At 44.7% G+C, this 21,152-nt stretch overlaps 1 protein-coding gene across 5 annotated transcripts in view; it reads right to left on the bottom strand.

Annotated features, from left to right (window-relative positions):
* The window catches only part of fmnl3 (formin-like 3), a 48,815-nt gene that overhangs the window by 9,761 nt on the left and 17,902 nt on the right, over nt 1-21,152 (bottom strand). For 4 of the 5 annotated variants that reach the window (XM_024139097.2, XM_024139098.2, XM_024139095.2 and 1 more), the window contains exons 2-15: nt 14,048-14,131; nt 13,638-13,795; nt 11,362-11,445; nt 10,678-10,824; nt 7,456-7,564; nt 7,108-7,184; nt 6,174-6,267; nt 3,865-4,050; nt 3,441-3,590; nt 2,409-2,510; nt 1,676-2,060; nt 883-966; nt 557-681; nt 87-289 (exon numbers count right to left, since the gene is read on the bottom strand). In XM_024139097.2, coding sequence (XP_023994865.1) covers nt 87-289; nt 557-681; nt 883-966; nt 1,676-2,060; nt 2,409-2,510; nt 3,441-3,590; nt 3,865-4,050; nt 6,174-6,267; nt 7,108-7,184; nt 7,456-7,564; nt 10,678-10,824; nt 11,362-11,445; nt 13,638-13,795; nt 14,048-14,131 — 1,988 coding nt within the window. The remainder of the gene's footprint in view (nt 1-86; nt 290-556; nt 682-882; nt 967-1,675; nt 2,061-2,408; nt 2,511-3,440; nt 3,591-3,864; nt 4,051-6,173; nt 6,268-7,107; nt 7,185-7,455; nt 7,565-10,677; nt 10,825-11,361; nt 11,446-13,637; nt 13,796-14,047; nt 14,132-21,152) is intronic. The other variant, XM_024139099.2, reaches the window with a different exon arrangement.

A 21,152-nucleotide genomic window follows, 5' to 3' on the forward strand; every position in this document is an offset into this window, starting at 1 on the left:
CTGTAATGCACTTTGTGACAACTGATTTGTTGACGTAAAAATACATTTTGATTTGTGGAGATAGAGGTATAGGTTACAATACGTACCTCTGTATGGCTTTGCAGATCTCCTCAGTGCTCTTGTTGGCCTTCCTCAGGGTGATGGCCAGGTTCTTGGAGCGGTTAGCGTCCAGCAGGCTGACCTTGTTGGCAGCCTTCTGAGACACTTTGGTCTTGGGGCCACTCAGGTCCACCAAAGGACCCTGGGCCTTGGTCTTAAAAAGCTCCTCGAACTTCTCCACATCCAGCTCCTTTAGACAGACAACACATACCACACACTCAGTCAAACGTGATACCTCAAAGCATGTACATCTTCTATGAAAAATACCTGTTTTAATTAGGAGTTGTTTTTTGTTGTTGATTGCAACAAAACAGGGCTGGTTTAACTATCCGTATACAATGAGTTAGGAGGAGGGCCTTGAGGGCCTATTTTCCTGACCACGCGACATGACACGGAACAACTCGGGCTCAAAATGAAGAGACAAACTGTCAGGTTTCTCCTGGACTGGTAGACTCACCTCTAGTACTCGTTCATCATCTATCTCGCTGAAGACCGTGCCGTTGATCTGGTTGGGTTTCAGCGCGGTCCAGTTGAATATAGGCAGGCGGAACTTGGTCTTGATGGGCTTCTTGATCCTGATAGCTGCAGACCGACATTATTACATAGAATATCAGGACAGCCATTATATAGAAAATCATGCACATTACCATCACACAATCAGACTTGTATCTTTTCGACACATTCTATACTCCACCCTAAGTTCCTTTTTAGTTCAGATGAACCGTAGTGGCACCATAGCAGACGTGCAATGCATTGTATTTGGAGGCTGGTGTTAGCTCTTACCTGATAGGCCCATATTGAGGATGAAGTTGGGTGTAGTTCCTGGTAAAGGCGGGGCCATGGGAGGTGGGGGTGGAGCATTCGCTCCTGTGGAATAGAACACAAACACTCAGTCAGCATCGACCAATAACGGCGAAGTCTGGGCAGCTCTATTCTCATGAGCCGTAGTCCATACGCTTGGGATTTGATGTCTGTGAGAGGCTAGTTCAGGCATGCTGTACCAAATCAATACGATGAATAGAAGATCATTCATAATAGTGGTTTCTGATTGCATACAGTAGTGTTGTGCGTCCATCCAGCTGTTTCCTTGTGTGTGTGTGTTTGCGCGCACAGCCTGTCAGCACCTTGATTCACAGTGAGGGAGGAAACACCCTAGCGTTTCCCTTTCCTGTCTGGACGGGCGGGGCCCGGGCCCTACTCTGACCAATCACCTGGCTGGGCACAAAAGGGCAACGAGTGCAACTCTAAAATAGATCTGCCCTCATAGACCTATGTCCCCCATGTCCCTTGGGACTCGAGTGACTTCCTCTCTCTTACATARATGTATGCCACACACACTGTTTAGCACAGACAGTAATACCCTTTCCACACTACAGAGCCGAGCTGTACTGGCCTGGTTACACACCCACCATAGTTTGTGCTGTAAAGTATTTATTCTCAACCTTTTCAGTGGGCTTTGGAATTTGGAATGGAAAAGGGTGGGAACCCCTGCAATGAAGGACAATGTGAAAAGAAAGCCAACACGTTGGAGTCGGCACAATGATGTGAAATAGTATAACTGATCATGGTACTGTACCTAAAGCAGAGGGCAGAGGCGGAGGAGGCGGAGGAGGGGGAGGCGGGGGAGGAGGTGCTTCACTGGCTGATGGTAGACTAGTCCCTGGTCCTCCTGGTCCTCCTGGCCCTGTTACTCCTCCAGGCCCCCCTGAGAACCCTCCGTTCTGCCCAAAGTCACCCAGAGGCACCCCCGGACCTCTACTCCCTCCTCCTCCTCCACCACCCCCTCCCAGGGGCTCGATGGCGATGTCCCCGTCCGGCTTCTTGCGGAGGCGGATGGTCCCCTGCTGTTCCATCTCCAGCAGGCGCTTCTCGATGTTGAAGCTCCTCTGGAAGGCAGCGTCCTTCTCCTTGATCATCCTCCTCAGGGTGTGGACCTGGGTGTTGGTCGACTCGTACGTCTCCTGTTGGGTCAGAACACCAGGGGGAGACAGAGAGAAATGACTCTATGATGACTCCACAAACGTTACAGGATCATAATCATTCCATATCCTGTCGATCAATTTTCTATAATAGCATTCTTGCTAGAGCATAGTTAATCAAACGTTGATGTTATTCTGCCACGGCCGTACATATACTCAACCAGGTGTAGTAAAACACTGCTGCAAAACAACATATTAATACAACATTAAGACGCGCGAAGACACAGCTACGGCTGTGCTGAATCATCGAGGGTACATTTGACGATGTATATGAGAAACGGAATGGTAATTTGATTCCGTATCATAATAGTGATCACCAGCTTATCTTACCCGTATTACGTGGAGATCCTTGTCCTTCTGCAGGAGCTGCTTCTCCAGGTCAGCCACTTTCGTGATGGTCTCATTCTCCACCTCCAGCAGCTTCTCTGTCACCTAGTACATGGTGGAGAGGATGAAGAGGGTGAGCAAAGAAAGAGAAGGCAGCAGGCATGGAGAGGGAAGCAGAGTGAGTGGAGAGATGGAACAACAGGCATGGAGAGGGAAGCAGAGTGAGTGGAGAGATGGAAACAACAGCATGGGAGAGGGAAGCAGAGTGAGTGGAGAGATGGAACAAAAAGGCATGGAGAGGGAAGCAGAGTGAGTGGAGAGATGGAACAACAGGCATGGAGAGGGAAGCAGAGTGAGTGGAGAGATGGAACAACAGGGATGGAGAAAGGGATAGAGGGGAGAGGTGAATTAAAGCGTTGATTCAGTAAAGTCCAACTCGGGCATCTCGCCCAGTTCCACTATAGCTCTCTCTCTCTCTCTCTCTCGTGTACTATATTCGCCACAGCATCAATAAGAAATGTGATACGCTTTGCAGCATGACACAGCAAGTTCAAGTGAGGCTGACATGGCCTAGCTAGCTTTCACTTTTGAAATGGGATAACATTCTGTACAAGTAGTAAAAGGAATTCTCTGGGAATGCTCGCTCTCCTCCTCCCCCGTAATTCCTGGCCCCTGAAAGCCGGGTTTGTTTTGAAATTCTCCAGATGACGGCACGTGCGCCTCCTGACCTTTCTGTGTTAGAAAGGGGTCCTTGGAAGAACATGGTGGATGGTGTACATCACATTACTGCCTGACTGAAATAGCAGAGGAGACCCAATCCGACCGGATAATGACGTACCTGACTACGGTACTTCGTAGAACTCTTTTCATGTACATTCGTCAGTATGGAGAAGGACAAATGTTCTATAAAATTCCGTGCTAATAACAACTGCAAGACTCATCGCTATGTGTGTATTTGACCTATAACCCATTTGAAAACATTCCACTCCTGCACAGAGGCTTAGCGGGTGGTCTGGTCAGTCTTGGGGTTCTTACGTGGGACAGGTGTTCCTCCAGTTCCTCCACCTTCTCCAGAGCCACGTTCTTGGTCTCTGCGTCCTCCAGCAGGCCGCCCACATCAAACACATTGTCCAGGTAGGCCTGAATCTGGACTGACAGCTTGTCACTCTCTGTGTACTTGGATTTCTGTAGGGAGAGAAGGGGAGGTTCAGGTTCACATTTATGAAGGTACCGTAGAAGGCAACGTTTTAAGGCATCTTGGAAAAGGGAACATGATGTAAAATGGCGATTTTRTTTTRTTTTTACTCCCTGCCTTCAAATGCTGCCTCAAAAGGCATGAGACACAGCCTACAGTATATATGGCTCCTTGGAGACGTCATTCAAGGAATGCTGAAGGAGATGTTGGGGCAGGTCAAATTAATACATGATTATTATATTGTATTCATTGCGTCCTCCTTACCTCCAGGTAGTCATCTAGGCCCAGCTTAGTGAACTCGTACTGCAGGTGAACCCTGAAGTTCATGTCTTCTACTGAGTGGACCATGATGTTGATGAACTGCATGCAGGCCACCATGAAGTCAATGTTCCCATCCTCCACATGGAAATAGTCCATCAGCTTCTCAAAGCGATGCTTCTCCTTGCACACCTGAAAAGGAATAGAAACATCGGGAATGAATACACCCCTGATCACACGCAAACATTTCACTTTCATAGCAGCCACATAAAAACAGCATGATCACTTAGCTCGTTGTATATATAATTCCTTCTCACAACTATCTACGCACTCTCCTCCTCTCACCTTTACCCTTCACTTGTGGACTTCAGTGCACAACAAATCAGCTGTCTGTGACCAGGCGAAAAAACCTTTCCAAGCCAAACCTTCATATCATGACCGCTAACCGCTTCACACAGCCTACATCGTTGTCACGTCATAGTCAACTTAAACTACTAGAACTAACACATTAGTAAACCCGCTACAATCATGCAGTACAGTGTACAATCTGAAAGCAGTTTAGCAGTTACAGCGGCTGGCCCTGGTGGCAATAAATTAAGAAGATCTTGACTTCGAAGAGTTCCAGTGTTGGATAGCCATAGCCAGCTAGCTAACATAGCATCCCTCTGTTTGAGCTGGGTGTTTGAGTAGGCTAAACTAGCTAGCTGCATTTACTAGTTAAGTGAAAGTTTTAAAAAATACAACCAATCAGTTTGCCCCCCTCACCTCATACATTTCTCTCTCGCTCTCTCTCTCTCCATCTTCTCCTTAATTTTTWAAGAAATGAATTTGCTCCAAACTGTAAAAATATTGTTTTTCTCTCTCTTTGACTCAACTACTCACCACGTTTCATACACTGCAGTGTTAGCTGGCTGAAGCTTATGATTTCAGTACTAGATTAATTCTCTGATCCTTTGATTGGGTGGACAACATCAGTTCATGCTGCAAGAGCTCTGATAGTTTGGAGGACGTCCTCTGGAAGTTGTGATAATTACTGTGTAAGTCGATGGAAGAGGATGAGAACCATGAGACTCCTAGGTTTCGTATTGACGTCCGTGTACCCAGAGGAGGACGGAAGCTAGCTGTCCTCCGGCTACACCATGGTGCTACCCTACAGAGTGCTGTTGAGGCTACTGTAGACCTTCATTGCAAAACAGTGTGTTTTAATCATTTATATGGTGACGTGAATATATTTAGTATAGTTTTATCTAAAAAGGATAACTTTTTAATGTTTCAATATTTTTATTTTTATGAAATTCACTGAGGAGGACGGTCCTCCACTTCCTCCTCTGAGGAGCCTCCACTGATCGTGACCCATGCCAAGGCTATGGGTGTAAGCAGAGGTCAACACACTCCATCTGCAATGAAAAGCCCTCCTAATTATTGGAATTCTTGGGAAGGGAACAGAGTAAAAATAAGGCAACGGGATAGAGATCTCGCCAGACTCCCACACACACACTGGAGACAAAGAAAACAAACAGGCTGATTTCCCAACTTAACATCTGATTTAAATACAGAACAAAATCCAACCCCTCATTCCATATCAGCATTCTTTAGCCTAGAGTTGTTGTTTTGTAATTTATACTTAATTGCTGCACAAATATGGCTATAAACCAGAGCTGCGTCTCAAATGGCATCCTATTCCCTATATAGTGCACTACTTTTGACCAGAGGAGGCCCTGGTGGCAGTTTTGGGCCCTGGTGCCCAAAACTGGTGGCGGAACATCTTAGCTATAACGTTTCAGTAAACACTCAGCTGTCATTATGATTGCATTTTGAAATCCCACCACAGAGTCGTTGGTTGGTTCACACATTGTTGTGACTGGGTGGCTGATAGGAGTATTGCTCTATGGGGTTCTGTGGTGCTCTGCAGGTTGCGCACAGTAATCGGCTGATTCCGGCGTTAAGACGACTATACAGGCTAGAAACTGAGAGGCTAAGCAAACCTTTGTGATCCACTCACTCCCATTGGGAAATTGATCCTTATCACAGTTGCCTCACATCTGGTGGCTTAATGATATTAATAGCCCCAGACATAGAATGGTTCTGGGCTTTGCCTAACAGGCCTACCAGGGTTCAAATACTATTCATTTTCTTTCAGATACTTTGAGCATTTCATTGAGCCTGCCTGAAGAGCCAGATGGGCAGGGTTTGCACTTTTGGGATTATTCTGTTGGTTTTATTGTGCAAGCGTTCCAAGTATTTGGAAAAAAACAAAATGGTGAATTCAGCCTACAGTAGCCTAATACTGAGGTTATACTAAAGTAATACTTCACCTCTTTGAAGTTGTCGAATGCAGAGAGTATGATCTCATGGCCTCCTCTAACCAGACACACTGCAGCCAGCAGCTCCAGCACCAGGGCTTTTGTCCTGTCAAGACAGAATATGCATGTTCATAGACACAACGTTTATATAACAATGCATTACGACTCTGGTAATCCATGGCTCGACCTGTACGTGGTTCAAATCCAACTCACTATGACTTTATTATAACGGCATTTAATATTATACTTCGTTAAATATTAGCCGTCTTCTTTTCACCGGTGCAAAATGTAGTCAGCAATTGATAACCTAAAGCACTAAATAAATACATAGCAAAGCTGAAATTCATAATTCTATACTTTGAGGTTTAATACCCACAGAGGAGCCGGAGAGAGGGGCTTGTCACGCTTCTACTAAAAGGAGGTCATTATGAAGTGATCAGCTCCACGCTTTAACACTGTAATCCCTCTATACCAAACATTCTTCTAACACACTGCATCTATAACAGGCCTTCATCCAAAATGGCACCCTAGTCCCTACGCAATGGCTCCCTATTCCCTTCGTAGTGCACTACTTTTGACCGGGGCCCTACGCAAAATTAGTGCACTAAATAGGGAATAGGACCCCATTTGGGATATACGGCAAACCATGCCTTTACCAGGCTGGATGTATGGTTCTCATTCCCAACATCAGAGAGAAGCCGATGGGAGCCCCCTTAGAGAATGAGGAGCGTATCATATGAACAGGCTCATCAAATGTTCCTCTATTGTCTGACCCACCCTTAAATCTCTCAAGCTGCACAGGTGGTGGAGACAGGGGTAGGGCCTGAACTTGAAATGGTGATAGATACCTGCACACTGTTGTACCCTGCACCTCGAATCAAAATCAACCTAGAGTTACTGGACGTGTGTAGTAACAGCTTCTAAATAGAGCCTGAGATCTGCTTACCGTGAGTTCTTATTGTTCAGACTCAGGGCAATTTCGTTGACTGCGTGTGCGTGGGACATGACCAGGTTGAAGCCATACTGGAGAGAGAAGGTAACGATAGAACAGGATGTGGTCAAAGAGAATGCTGCCAGTGCATAGAACTGGAACACTGCCTAGATTCACTTTTACTGTGGCTTGTACAGGAAACATCTGCAACAGAGACTCTTGACATCTTTAAAAACAAAATTGCATTTATGCTTTACCGTTCTGTCCTAATGCCACTAGGGAGAACAATAGGTGTTTTAGGTTGCTCTGTGTATTATTGGTAACATGGGGGTGGCTTMGATAGTGGATATCCACAGTCAGTACCTGGTAGTTCATTATGGCTCGCAAGCACATGATGCAAACGTGCACGTCGTCCTTCTGGCTCACGAGTCTTGAGTTCTTGATGGTTTTGCTGTTAGGTGCTGTGCCATAGCTGCAACAGAGGGCAAAGGTCAACAACTACAGTGGCAAGAAAAAGTATGTGAACCCTTTGGATTTCTGCATAAATTTGACCTAAAATCTGATCTGATCTTCATCTAAGTCACAACAATAGACAAACACAGTCTGCTTAAACTAATAACACACAAGTTATTGTATTTTTCTTGTTTATATTGAATGTTTAAATGATGTATTCACAGTAGGTTGGGAAAAGTATGTGAACCCCTAGACTAATGACCTCTCCAAAAGCTAATTGTAGTCAGGAGTCAGCTAACCTGGAGTCCAATCAATGAGATTTAGTTTGGAGATTTTGGTTAGAGCTGCCCTGCCCCATTAAAAAAAAACTCACAAAATGTGAGTTTGCTATTCACAAGAACCATTGCCTGATGTGAACTATGCCTCGAACAAAAGAGATCTCAGAAGACCTAAGATTAAGAATTGTTGCATAAAGCTGGAAAGGGTTACAAAAGTATCTCTAAAAGTCACTCCACGGTAAGACAAATTGTCTATAAATGGAGAAAGTMCAGCACTGTTGCTACTCTCCCTAATAGTGGCCGTCCTGCAAAGATGACTGCAAGAGCAGAATGTTTAATGAGGTTAAGAAGAATCCTAGTGTCAGCTAAAGACTTACAGAAATCTCTGGAACATGCTAACATCTGACGAGTTTATGATAAGTWAAACACTAAACAAGAATGGTGTTCATGGGAGGACACCACGGAAGAAGCCACTGCTGTCCAAAAACATTGCAGCACGTCTGAAGTTTGCAAAATAGCACCTGGATATTCCACAGCACTACTGGCCAAATATTCTGTGGACAAATGAAACTAAAGTTGTGTTGTTTGGAGAAAGGCAAAGCACACCAACATTAAAACCTCATCCCAACTGTAAACTATGGTGGAGGGAGCATCATGGTTTGGAGCTGCTTTGCTACCTCAAGGCCTGGATAGCTTGCTATTTAAGTTTATTAAGACATTTTGCAGTAGAATGTAAGGCTATCTGTCTGCCAATTGAAGCTCAACAGAAGTTAGGTGATGCAACAGGACAACAACCCAAAAGACAGAAGTAAATCAACAACAGAACGCCTTCTGGAGTGGCCCAGTCCTGACCTCAACCCGATAGAGATGCTGTCGCATGACCTCGAGCGGTTCACACCAGACATCCCAAGAATATTGTGGAACTGAAACAGTTTTGTAAAGAGGAATGGTCCAAAATTCCTCCTGACTGTTGTGCAGGTCTGATCRACAACTACAGAAAACATTTGGCTGAGGTTATTGCTTCCAAAGGATGGTCAACCTGTTATTATATCCAAGGTTTCACATACTTTTTACACCCTGCACTGTGAATGTTTACACGGTATGTTCAATAAAGACATGAAAAATGATAATTGTTTGTCTGTTATTAGTTTAAGCAGACTGTGTTTGTCTATTGTTGTGACTTAGATGAAGATCAGATACAATTTTATGACCAATTTATGCAGAAATCCAGGTAATTCTAAAAGGTTCACATACTTTTCTTCCCATTGTACATATTTTTATTCAATGTTTATCATACAACAAAAACAACTTGTGAGTCCACTTCATTCTTAACAGCTTTTGATTCCACTTCACTTGGCTGATCTAAATAATCAGAGCCTATCMTCATTGTGTGTTCATATTGTGTGCTTTTTTGTGTCATCTTGATTTATGACAGCATGAAATGCTGTACAGTATCTGACATTCATGTGACTGCAGGGTTTGTGTTCCATGCCCCTAGCTTAAAGTGTGTCAAAGAGAGATCAGGCGGGGAAAGAGACCAGAGAAGGCCCATGTGGTTACAGAATGATGCATTCTGGGACGAGGTGAAGCCGTTGGTTTCTTGCATGACATCCGTTTGTCCCCAGACTGAGGTCTGCTTGTTACAGAACAGTCTCTCCTCCACATCCTCTTAGCTCTCTCTCTTTTTCATCTTTTCATGTGTCTGTGTTTTCTGCTTGTCTTACCTTTTTGTCTTTTTTGAAAACTGAATCATAAGTTTCTCAAGCATTTCTTCCCGTAGTAAACCAACAGACATGGTTTACTACAGGAATGTACATTTTTACATTCTACAGACATTCTACAGACATGTCAATTTTTGTCTGTTGATAAAAAATATATATATATTATTATTTAAAAATTGTATACCCCTTTTTCTCCCCAATTTCGTGGTATCCAATTGGTAGTTACAGTCTTGTCTCATTGCTGCAACTCCAGTACAGACTTGGGAGAGGCGAAGTTCAACAGCCTCGCGTCCTCCAAAACACAACCCAACCCAACCAAGCAACAATGCCCACTTAACCCGGAAGCCAGCTGCACCAATGTGTCAGAGGAAACACCGTACACCTGGCGACCGTGTCAGCGTGCAATGCGTTGGCAGGAGTCGCTAGTGGAACCAGCCTACCAGCCTAACCCGGACGACGCTGGTCTGCGTCAGAGCCTGGACTCGAACCCAGAATCTCTAGTGGCGCAGTGGTCTAAGGCACTGCATCACAGTGCTAGCTGTGCCACTAGAGATTCTGGGTTCGAGTCCAGGCTCTGACGCAGGGAGAGCCTGAATAAAAATATTCTAATCTCAAAATGATTCAGGTTTATGTTTTGTGGTACATTTATATATTTCTTATTCCTATCACACCCTATTTTTTCTCCTCTCTCTGTGTGTGAAAAGCTCACTAGACGGAGAATCGCAGAGCAGGAGGCCCACCTGGAGCTAGACAGTACAGGACAGTGGAACACACCTAGAACGAGGAAGACCATCAAACATGTAAGGAAACGCACAGTGCAGGGGTCAGAAATCACCTCTCTGTCTCTGTCCCTGTCCTTGCAGATCGTTTAACCCACAAACCCCTGCAGTGAGGTCGGGAGTGACGAATCATTCATCACTCTTCATCGATCCTTTCACATCCTCTCCAGACCCAGACCGCTCTACATCATGGCATCATCGTCATAGCAAACAACTGGCTGACATGCTAACATATGTTTYTATTGCTACCTGACATGCTAACATGCTAACATACGTCAGGGCCAGGGGGTTAGATGAGCGAGGCACAGTAACAGCAGCGACAGCAGCAGCAACGCGGTAGCAGATGATACGTACCGGAGCACAGACTGGCGCGCCGAGCGGACCAGCGTGTTGCAGAAAGGCTGAGTGCCACTCTGGTGTAGATCCTCTATAGACCTACTCCAGGAAGTAGCCTTGTCCAGGGAGCCCTCCTCCCCATTATCCAGACCCTCAAAATTCAACCTGGGCCACGGACAGACAGATAGGCCGACGGACGGACGGATGGACAGACGGGTAGACAGATGGATAGACATACAGATGATGGACAGACAGAGGTCGAGGTAGATTAGGTTAGGAATGCAGCTCGGTAAAAGGTCAAAGGTTATGTTATACAGAAGAACTGCACAGTAAAACGCTGCACAGTCAAGCTTAGTGCAACACAGAGTTGACAGGCTCAGTCATTCCCATTCAGGCCCATGATGTGCCAGCATGGCGATATAACAGAACAGACACATGGTTCCCAATCAAGTCCAACCACTCATTCAGTCTGCCAWGTACGCAGCATATGGGGCATACAAGCACATTCAGGCACATTCAAAGGAACACAATGCTATAAGGAATCCATCCAGTTTGCTGTTGCCCCTTTTCACAGACAGTGTGACCTTAGCTCCTATCTGTTGGGATCAACACTTCTCGGATCCAGTACCAATCTGGTTGGGTAGCGAACTACCTCTAGTCTCTTCTGAAGAGATGTGCTAAGCTTAGGGCGTGTGTACTCACATGACAGCACACTGTGCAAAGGAGAGGTACTCCACCAGGATATCCAGACCTCTGTTTTCATCATTGAGGAACTCCCGGACCCACCTGGGTGACATGGGACACAGAGAGGGGTTAGCAGGGCAGAGTATTCAAGGCCTAACACCCTTATCTGCTAGTCACGGATCATCCCTAGGTAGGGCCAGGACTTTTCCCCCACATGACCTGAACAAGGAAAAACTCTGGGCATTACTCCATAGTTTTTCCTGGTGAGTTCACATGTTCAGGAAAAACTCCTGGCCCTATGTTATGATGCATGGAAAATGATAATAGCCCTAATAGTCAGAGGTACAGAGAGGCAGGAAAGAGAGACAAGGGGCAGACTGAAACCTGAACACACACATTCCTAAGAGCTGCAAAAGCCAACATATTTGAGTCTACATCTTGTAGACTAAAGTCTGCTCAGAATGGGGTCCCCTACACCCCCACTACACCCCTGACGGAGAGAGAAAAGACTTGGCAAGGCAGCAACGGAAAGTAAACGCGAGTGAGCAAGGCTTCAGATTTCCTCTCTATTTAACTCTAGTTCTCTGGAAGGGGGAAAGAAAGTCCAAACAAATGAATTCCCATTGCGATGAGAGAAAGAATGTGGAAGGCATATGGTATGGCTGAGAGAGAGTGAAGACTGGACRCAAGTTCGAGTCCCTGACAGTCATGGTATTTAGGGCTCGATTCAATCCGTATCGCTGAAGTTCCGCGCCACAGCYCGATTTCAATTGAAAGGTCATTTCCGATTGAGCCGGCATATGCAYCGTTTATCGTGGATGCGGTCTCCGCAAARGCGGGAACATTGCCTTTCAATTTCATTCTCGCTATAGCGCTGAACATCAGCGATACGGATTGAACAATCAAGCCCTCGGTCTTCCTTTCCCCCTTAGTCCCAAAACCCCTGCTTCCCCCTTAGTAAAATGCAGGGGAGTGGAATTGGTGTAAAGGTTACAAAGGTTACAAAATATCCCCAATATGCTGGTTAGGGAGGTTACTGGGGCAGGAGACTGTTTGGTAACACAAGACTCTGGATAGCCAAAGGTAAGGCAGAAAGGCGGGAGAGAGGCCCGTGTGTGAGGAAGAGAGAGGTGAGCAGAGAAAGAGAGGAAATAGTGAGAAGCATTGAGATTGGGGCGGAGGGAGTAGAAAAAGGGAGGAGGGGGAGGCGCGCCTGATCATCAGTTTCCTGTCTACCAGCCCCCCCCTCTCTCTCTCTCTCTCCCCCTTCTTTTCCTGTCCAACCAGATGCTTTTTCAGATTGTTTTGGCAATCTGAGGAATAACATGTCGTCGAGGGCCAGGATTCGGACACAATAAACAGGGCTCTGTTCCACTGAATTTACCAACCAAACCAAAGCCTCCGTCTCAAAATAGCCTCTGTCTTTTCCTGCCTGTGTGTCTTTCTGGGAAAGACATTAGAACACAGACTATTATAGGAGTTATTATTGGAGGTATGCCCTGAATACAATGAAAAATCACAAAGAACTCTTTTTAATACGAGAGTATATTTGAGTTTGATTTAAAGGGCGGGGGACATCTCTGACGCACTTCCGTCAGAGTTACAGTAAGTATCTGTGTGACATCAAGGAGACATTTGAGGATGATAGTGAAGAAGGAAGGGCTGAATAGAGGTTTGACCAAATTTTGTGTGTGTGTGCATATTTGTMTGTTTGTTTCCTCAGGGTTCATCGTTGGTAGGCCATGCTTACTGTCCCTCTGGCGTACACAACTAAGCTTCCTGCTCAGTGCTATGTTATGGTGCAGTGGACCATTCCTTTCCTAGCATTACAGTACAATGACTACCATCTGGGCATTGTGAAGAGGAAGACTCCACTATGAAGTAAAGCAGGCTGGGGAGGGTGGCAGTACAGAACAATAGGAATGATCTGGGCATCAGGAAAACAAGCTGTTGGTCCCTAGGACAGGAAGCGAAAGAGGAAGAGCACAGAAAGGCCCTTTCTCTCTTAAAGGGGAAAAAAGGGTAATTCTTAAAGGGGAGATAATGGAATTGGTTGTTGTAGGGGAAAATAATAAGGGAGTTGATTTCCCACCGGCCTTTCACTTCCATAGTAGCCATTATTCTTGTAGCTGTGCCCCGCCCCAGGGGTAACGTTACAGTGTGGTATTCGTAGAAGACACATCAATTCTTGTAAACGTCATGTGAGAAGGAACAGTAATATTGGGGATTTCCAGTACTCTGACTCTCATTGGTTGACAGAAGAGAGGAGGGGATGGATGAGAATAGATCATCACCCTATGTGATTGGTCCTCAGCGAGATCTCCAGTTCTCTCAGAACTTTAGTGGATTCCTGGACCCGCCTTCGGAACTTCTTGCGTGTGACTCCTGGGTCTAAGTAGCCCCGTAGCTTGGAGATGTAGGTGTGAGGAGGATTCTTCACTTGAAACCGTTCCTAATATAACACACGGGGAAGAGGGTGGACAGAGTGAGCAGTGTAACGGAATAGGGTTCAAACCATTATGGAGAAAAGACTAAACCTACACTGCAACAAAATGTTTCTTTCTATCTAATCTATCAACATTGCTTCACAGCTATTGGTGTTCGAACAGACTAGATGTGTGTGTTTGTAGAGGTGTAGCTGTGTAGCTGTGGGATTGTTCACTTGTAGTAGCCTACATGTGTTGTCGCATTTAAAGGAGTTTACCTGGTCACAGATGAGGTCCCATTTCTTGTCATTATCATACTGTCTGAGGAGTCTGGCTTTGTCGGGAGGAAGGTTCATGGAATTCTGAAACACAAGACAGACAAGATTTCATCAGACACACCCCAGTGCAAATTTCAGAGCACACATCTTTGTTGAATCACTCATTAATCATTTCATCATAATTGATCATTTCATGGCAGTTTTAGGGCTGATCATCATGCGTCAGTATGTTGTGTTTTTAGAGGCCAATTTAGTGTTTTTATGGGGCCTATGACTTCACTTCCTGTCTTGACTTGTAGCATCCTGTTGCATGAGCTCATCCAAAACCCTCCTCTGCACCCCAAAAGGCACCCTATTCCCTATTTAGCGCACTACTTTTGACAGAGCCCCAAAAGTAGTGCACTAAATAGGGAATAGGGTTCCATTTGGGAAGCAYCCGTTCTCTGCGGTTGGTCGTAATAATCGTCTGAATCTTTCAGTAGTGACTACACTGCACTTTTAACCACCGGCTAGCTAGTAGCTACAGCCTCTCTCTAAAACAGAAAGGAAATGGCTATTATTACTTGCTACTTACTATCTTATTGCTATCACTTATCCAGCCATAAAAACACTTAACACCACACAACATGAGAGAGGAGAACAGCCCACAGGCGACGGCCAAATGTTTTACTGCTGAGGCTCAAATTAAGACATTTAGCATGATTGCGCTAATTTGTTGTTTGACAACTATCCCATTTTATGTCTCTGCTCCACCGTCGTGAGCTTTAACACACGCGCCATACAGTATAACACAGGCGCGTGTGTGTGTGTTCGTTCTATGACATGGGCCTCTGCCTCTGGGTAAAGACTTCCTACCATGAGTCATGAGACCATAAACAGAGGTCAGTGGTCAACTCTGAAATCTCTTCAACACCAGGAAGTGCAACAATACGAGGCTGTTAGTTACAGCTAGCTCCTCTCCTCGCCACCCGGTCATGTGTAACTGATCGCCTCAGCATTTCTCTTTGAAGAGARCATGAAGGTTTGATCTGTTTTCTCAGTCCGGCTCAGACTCAGGGCCCCTCATTTTACATCCCACATAGACAGAGCCCCACAGCCAAACCACACATATGCACACACACCAATACATACACACACAGACACACACACCACAAACTGCCTGTCAGCTTGACCTGTGACCCTCCGCTACAACTTACCCCTGGCCTCACCTCCTAGCACACACAGGCTCTTTCTCAATTCATCTTTCCTCGTTCATCTTTCCTTACTCCTCGCCGCCTCCTTGAAAGAAAGTCTGAGGTGAGAGACTTCCAACGTGGTTGAGAAGGAGGCTAGGAGATAGGATGTAAACCATTCAACCATCTTGTAAGTATACAAGATGAAATGTACCAATGAACCAAAAACCATTATATCAATAGTGCCAGCATGTGGTGTAGTATCATCAGGCCCCCATGGACTTCCCTATGCTATTCCTATCCCTACAATGATTCATAGCAGTGGAATATCACATATAAAGTGTTATTTGTATTTATTTCCCACAATGCAGTGGGGGTGATTGGATCTTTCCATCAGCAATACGTGTGCAGCATGAGTCATGTTGGACTGGTTGTCTGAGGGGCTGGATGAGGACTGTGGTACATTGCTTCTTTTCTGTGCAGTATTGCTGAAGTAGCCTGGAAATTTTGACGGAACATGAAATGGAGCAGCGTACAGACTGGATTTCCAGGCTACTGCTGAGGGTGTCATTGACTCAGATGTCTGCTGGGAGTCAGACTTCGATAAGACGCTGCTCCTAAACACACAATCTAAAGCAGAAATCACATAGCGACTCAACTTTACTCTACATTTGCCGGCTTTGTTTAAAACCACACTGACAGAAACGGCAACTATAATCACTGATCCTTTGAACGTCTACAGAGTACTCGTTAAACTTTCTGAAAATAAATGACAAATAAAAGAATGCAAAGCTGCCTGCCTGAGGGGGGGGAAATCTATCTGAAAGCCTCTAAAAATGAACAATTATTTGACTCACAGGAAAAGTCTCTGAGAAGAACTACTGTAGGGTTCTCGGACCTGAAGGACTGAAGTGGAGTGATCAGTGAGAATCTGTTACATTAGGCTTCTTTGACAAAACATTGCCTTCCAAATGGCACCCTATTCCCTATTTAGTGCGCTACCCATTGGCTCTGGTCAAAAGTAGTCCACTAGATAGGACCAAAACCTACACCGCTCCGAAAAAAACACGAGCATTCCAGATGTCCAGAATTACACAAGGAATGTGTCCTGTTCATAACGGTACAAATTTGCTCTAAATTCTCTCACTCCCGCTTTCCTTTCCTTCCCTTCTTTTCTCTCTTGGGGGGAGAATGTTACCTACCACAGTCTCTCCCTTTCTTCTCTTTCTCCTCTCTCTCTCGCTCTCCCTCTCCTTCTCCGTTTTTCTCCTCTTTCTCTCTCTCCTTCTCTCTTTATTTCTCCTCTCTCTCTCTCCTTCTCTCTTTATTTCTGCTCTCTCTCTCTCCTTCTCTCTTTATTTCTCCTCTCTCTCTCTCTTTCTCTCTTTATTTCTCCTCTCTCTCTCTCTTTCTCTCTCTTTATTTCTCCTCTCTCCCTCTCCCTCTCCCCCTCGGAGGGCTGTCGCCATGTGAGCTCCATCTCATTCATTCCAAATGTCAGAAACAGGATGGGACAACTGACCACAAAGTTTGATATCCAACAATACTTTAAAACTTGAAATATTTCAGAATCTCAGACAGTAACAAATAAAGCTGATGACACTTGTGGTTTACCACCAGTTCAGTACAGTAACGTTGTATACGGCGTCTGTCAGCTTCTTGGGGGGGAAAGATACAGTAGGATTGAGTGGTCTAAACAGTATTTATGGGCTTCATTGGCGGATCCAGACAGACACTCTGTCAACGTAAATAGTCTGTATTTCTTCATTGTTAATCCTGTAAGGATGAGAGAACTACGAATGTTTGCTGAGTGGGTGTCACTACCACAGTTCCCAGTACAGTTCATCATGTGAAATAAGTCCGGCTCCAATGCAAACAACCCAGTGATAATGAACCTACATGRGATGACGTTAAGATCGAACAAACAACCTCACATCTGATCCAGGATCTGCCACKGCCAAGCCTAGTCCCAGGTCTGTTTATGCTGTCTTGCCAACTCCAGATCTGGGATCAGGCTAGCGTCAGCCCAGAACCTATTCCTCTTTGTTTTCCTGCCACGTTCAGCCTCAACTAGCCGTGCAGATTAAGGAAGAACCTCCGGGCACAATACAGGCACAGAGCAGGGTTCACTACTCTCCTAATTTAATTATGTAGTACACACAGCCTACTCTGCACTAGCCCTYAAAAGAGAGAGASWCWSAGAGASWCWCWSTCRRCWSAGAGAGAGAGAGATAGCTTCCTGTATTGTAGTTATTAGTTTAAATCCTAAAGAGCAAAATGTGTTCCCTGAATAACAACATGAAAATCTCTGTCAGCTTTCTGGTAAAGAACATTGCACAGTAGAATATTTAAAGCAAGGGGGCGGGGCATAACGTTTGTTCATTGTGTCATATGAATATGTTTTTATTATCCAAACATGAACCTTTTTACAAAGAAAAACAAAAGATATTAGGCTACTTATCTACTCGTTCCTGTTCCTGATGGCGGCGCCATGATCTCTAACATGAAAACCCACCAGACAGCTCGATGTTCAGGTTTATGTTCAGGTTTGTTTCTCCCCTAARGGTTAAAACTGGGTAGAACACACACAGCTGTGTGTATGTGTGTACTGTACATACAGGTACATGTATATGTGTGTGTGCAGCTGTAAAATTAAGCAGTAAGGCTCGTGGGGGTGTGATATATTGCCAATATACCACGGCTAAGGACTATTCCCATGCACGATGCAACGCGGAGTGCCTGGATGCAGCCCTTAGCCGTGGTATATTAGCCAAATACCACAAACCCCAGAGGTGCCTTATAAACTGGTTACCAATATAATTAGAACAGTAAAACGTATGTTTTTGTCATACCCGTACTATACGGTCTAATATACCACGGCTTTCAGCCAATCAGCATTCAGGGCTCGAACCACCAAGTTTATAATGTTGCTTTAAAAGCATGACAGACCAGAGGAAGACTAGGAGTGTCTCTACTGTTTCTCCAGGCCCCCTGACTGCAACACACACACACTGATACGGAGTGGTTGCCTCGAGCTAGATTTGGGTAATTGGAGCAACATAACCCAATTTAGCTAACTTCATTTTACTTTCTACATCCTGTGTTTACAAGAAGAAGCTAAGAAAAGTATTAAAGTAGGATATTTTTTTTTTAGGCTCGCAAAAGAATACTGTTCCAACAGAGTTAGCACCTCTCCTGATAGTTTTGGAATGAGGAAAAATACAGTGATGCAGAAAGAAAACTCCAAAAATGTGGTGCTTGTCATAGTTTCACGCTGCCCACTAGCAAACCCYGCAAAGGTCTGTCTTGTTTGACCTGAGATTGATCGGCCTGACAAAGGAGTGAATACACAGCTTTGTGTTGATTCTGTGAAGTCAATGCCATTCTCATCCTTTGACATTTGAGCTATTTTTTRCCCAATAGCATATTGCAGGACAATAGCCAGTGGGCAGGACCAATATGTTTCCCCGTTGATCAAACAAGGCACACACAGGGCCTGAGCCTGGTAACAACACAAAAACTGTACAAATATACACATCCAACCTTTAATCTCATAGCCTGGTGACCATAGGAGTTGGCAGGCTAGCAAAACAGATCTGTGAACAGGCATTTATTCTCTTAAAGTTGTATTATCTCCAGCAGTATCTGACTAATGATCAGCTTGAGAAAGAGAGAGAACAGTCCCAGCTCAGCACCACAGAGACTCAGCTCGGACGTCATAATCAACAGGGAACTTCATGTGCCCTGTTACTCCAGCCAGTTCTCTTGCTGAGTCTGCCTCACTGATTTCCACTTATCCTCTAGTTCAGTTTAGGACCTGCAAAGCAGTCAGACTAGTAGCCTTGTCTGAGCCAGAGCATCCCGTAGGACAGGATGTCTATCGTAGGGCCTTAAAGCAGCCAGACTAGTAGCCTTGTCTGAGCCAGAGCAGCCCGTAGGACAGGATGTAGGGCCTTAAAGCAGCCAGAAGCTCCCAAATAAACTACTGAGAAAAACACGGCGGACCAACAGGACGTTTCTCAGCTACTTTCCCACAGATTCAACACCTACAGAGATAACAAAGGACAGATATCTGCACTGAACCATATAGGTCCATTACTCATAGGCTACACTCCCAAATGGCACCCTATTCCCTACAGCGGGTTTCCAAACTCGGTTTGATTGTGTTGCTGGTTTGTGTCCAGATATCAGACATCAGTTTATTTCACCAAGATCTCTGTAGTATATTCTCAAACACAAACAAGCCCAATAATGAGCTCCATGTTTGAGCTAAATCCATGTCAATCTGGGAGTTTTACTGAACGCTCTCATTAAGTACTGGCTAAGCAGACATATATACAGTATATATACATTGAAGTCGGAAGTTACACTTAGGTTGGAGTCATTAACTTGTATTTCAACCACTCCACAAATGACTTGTTAACAAACTATAGTTTTGACAAGTCGGTTAGGACTCTACTTTGTGCATGACACAAGTCATTTTTCCAACAATTGTTTACAGACAGATTATTTAACTTATATCTCACTGTAACACAATTCCAGTGGGTCAGACGTTTACATACACTAAGTTGACTGTGCCTTTAAACAGCTTGGAAAATTCCAGAAAATTATGTAATGGCTTTAGAAGCTTCTGATAGACTAGTTTACATCATTTGAGTCAATTGGAGGTGTACCTGTGGATGTATTTCAAGGCCTACCTTCAACATCAGTGCTTTGCTTGACATCATCGGAAAATCAAAAGAAATCAGCCAAGACCTCAGAAAAAAAATTGTATACCTCCACAAGTCTGGTTCATCCTTGGGAGCAATTTACAAACACCTGAAGGTACCACGTTCATCTGTACAAACAATAGTACCAAGTAAAACATCATGGGACCACGCAGCCGTCATGCAGCTCAGGAAGGAGACGCGTTCTGTCTCCTAGAGATGAACGTACTTTGGTGCAAAAAGTGCAAATCAATCCCAGAACAACAGCAAGGATCTTGTGAAGATGCTGGAGGAAACAGGTACAAAAGTATCTATATCCACAGTAAAACGAGTCCTATATCGACATAAATATCGTCACTGCTCCAAAACCGCATAAAAAACCCAGACTACGGTTTCCAACTGCACATGGGGACAAAGATCGTACTTTTTGGAGAAATGTCCTCTGGTTCTGATGAAACAAAAATAGAACTGTTTGGCCATAATGACCATCGTTAAGTTAGGAGGAAAAGGGTGAAGCTTTGCAAGCGCAGACACCATCCAACCGTGGCAAGGCAAAGCATGGGGGTGACAGCATCATGTTGTGGGGATGCTTTGCTGCAGGAGGGACTGGTGCACTTCACAAAATAGATGGCATCATGAGGGAGGACAATTATGTGGATATATTGAAGCAACATCTCAAGACATCAGACAGGAAGTTAAGGCTTGGTKGCAAATGGGTCTTCCAAATGGACAATGACCCCAAGCATACTTTCAAAGTTGTGGCAAAATGGCTTAAGGACAACTAAGTCAAGGTATTGGAGTGGCCATCACAAAGCCCTGACCTCAATTCTATAGACAATTTGTGGGCAGAACTGAAAAAGTGTGTGCGAGCAAGGAGGCCTACAAACCCGACTCCGTTACACCAGCTCTGTCAGGAGGAATGAGCCAAAATTCACCCACCTTGTTGTGGGAAGCTTGTGGTAGGCTACCCGAAACGTTTGAACCAAGTTAAACAATTTAAAGGCAATGCTACCAAATACTAACTGAGTGTTTGTAAACTTCTGACCCACTGGGAATGTGATGAAAGAAATGAAAGCTGAAATACATTATTCTCTCTACTATTATTCTGACATTTCACTTTCTTAAAATAAAGTGGTGCTCCTAACTGACCTAAGACAGGGCATTTTTACTAGGATTAAATGTCAGGWATTGTGAAAAACTGAGTTTAAATGTATTTGGCTAAGGTGT

Source organism: Salvelinus sp. IW2-2015, unplaced genomic scaffold, assembly GCF_002910315.2.
Source record: "Salvelinus sp. IW2-2015 unplaced genomic scaffold, ASM291031v2 Un_scaffold1678, whole genome shotgun sequence".
Classification (NCBI taxonomy): Eukaryota; Metazoa; Chordata; class Actinopteri; order Salmoniformes; family Salmonidae; genus Salvelinus; species Salvelinus sp. IW2-2015.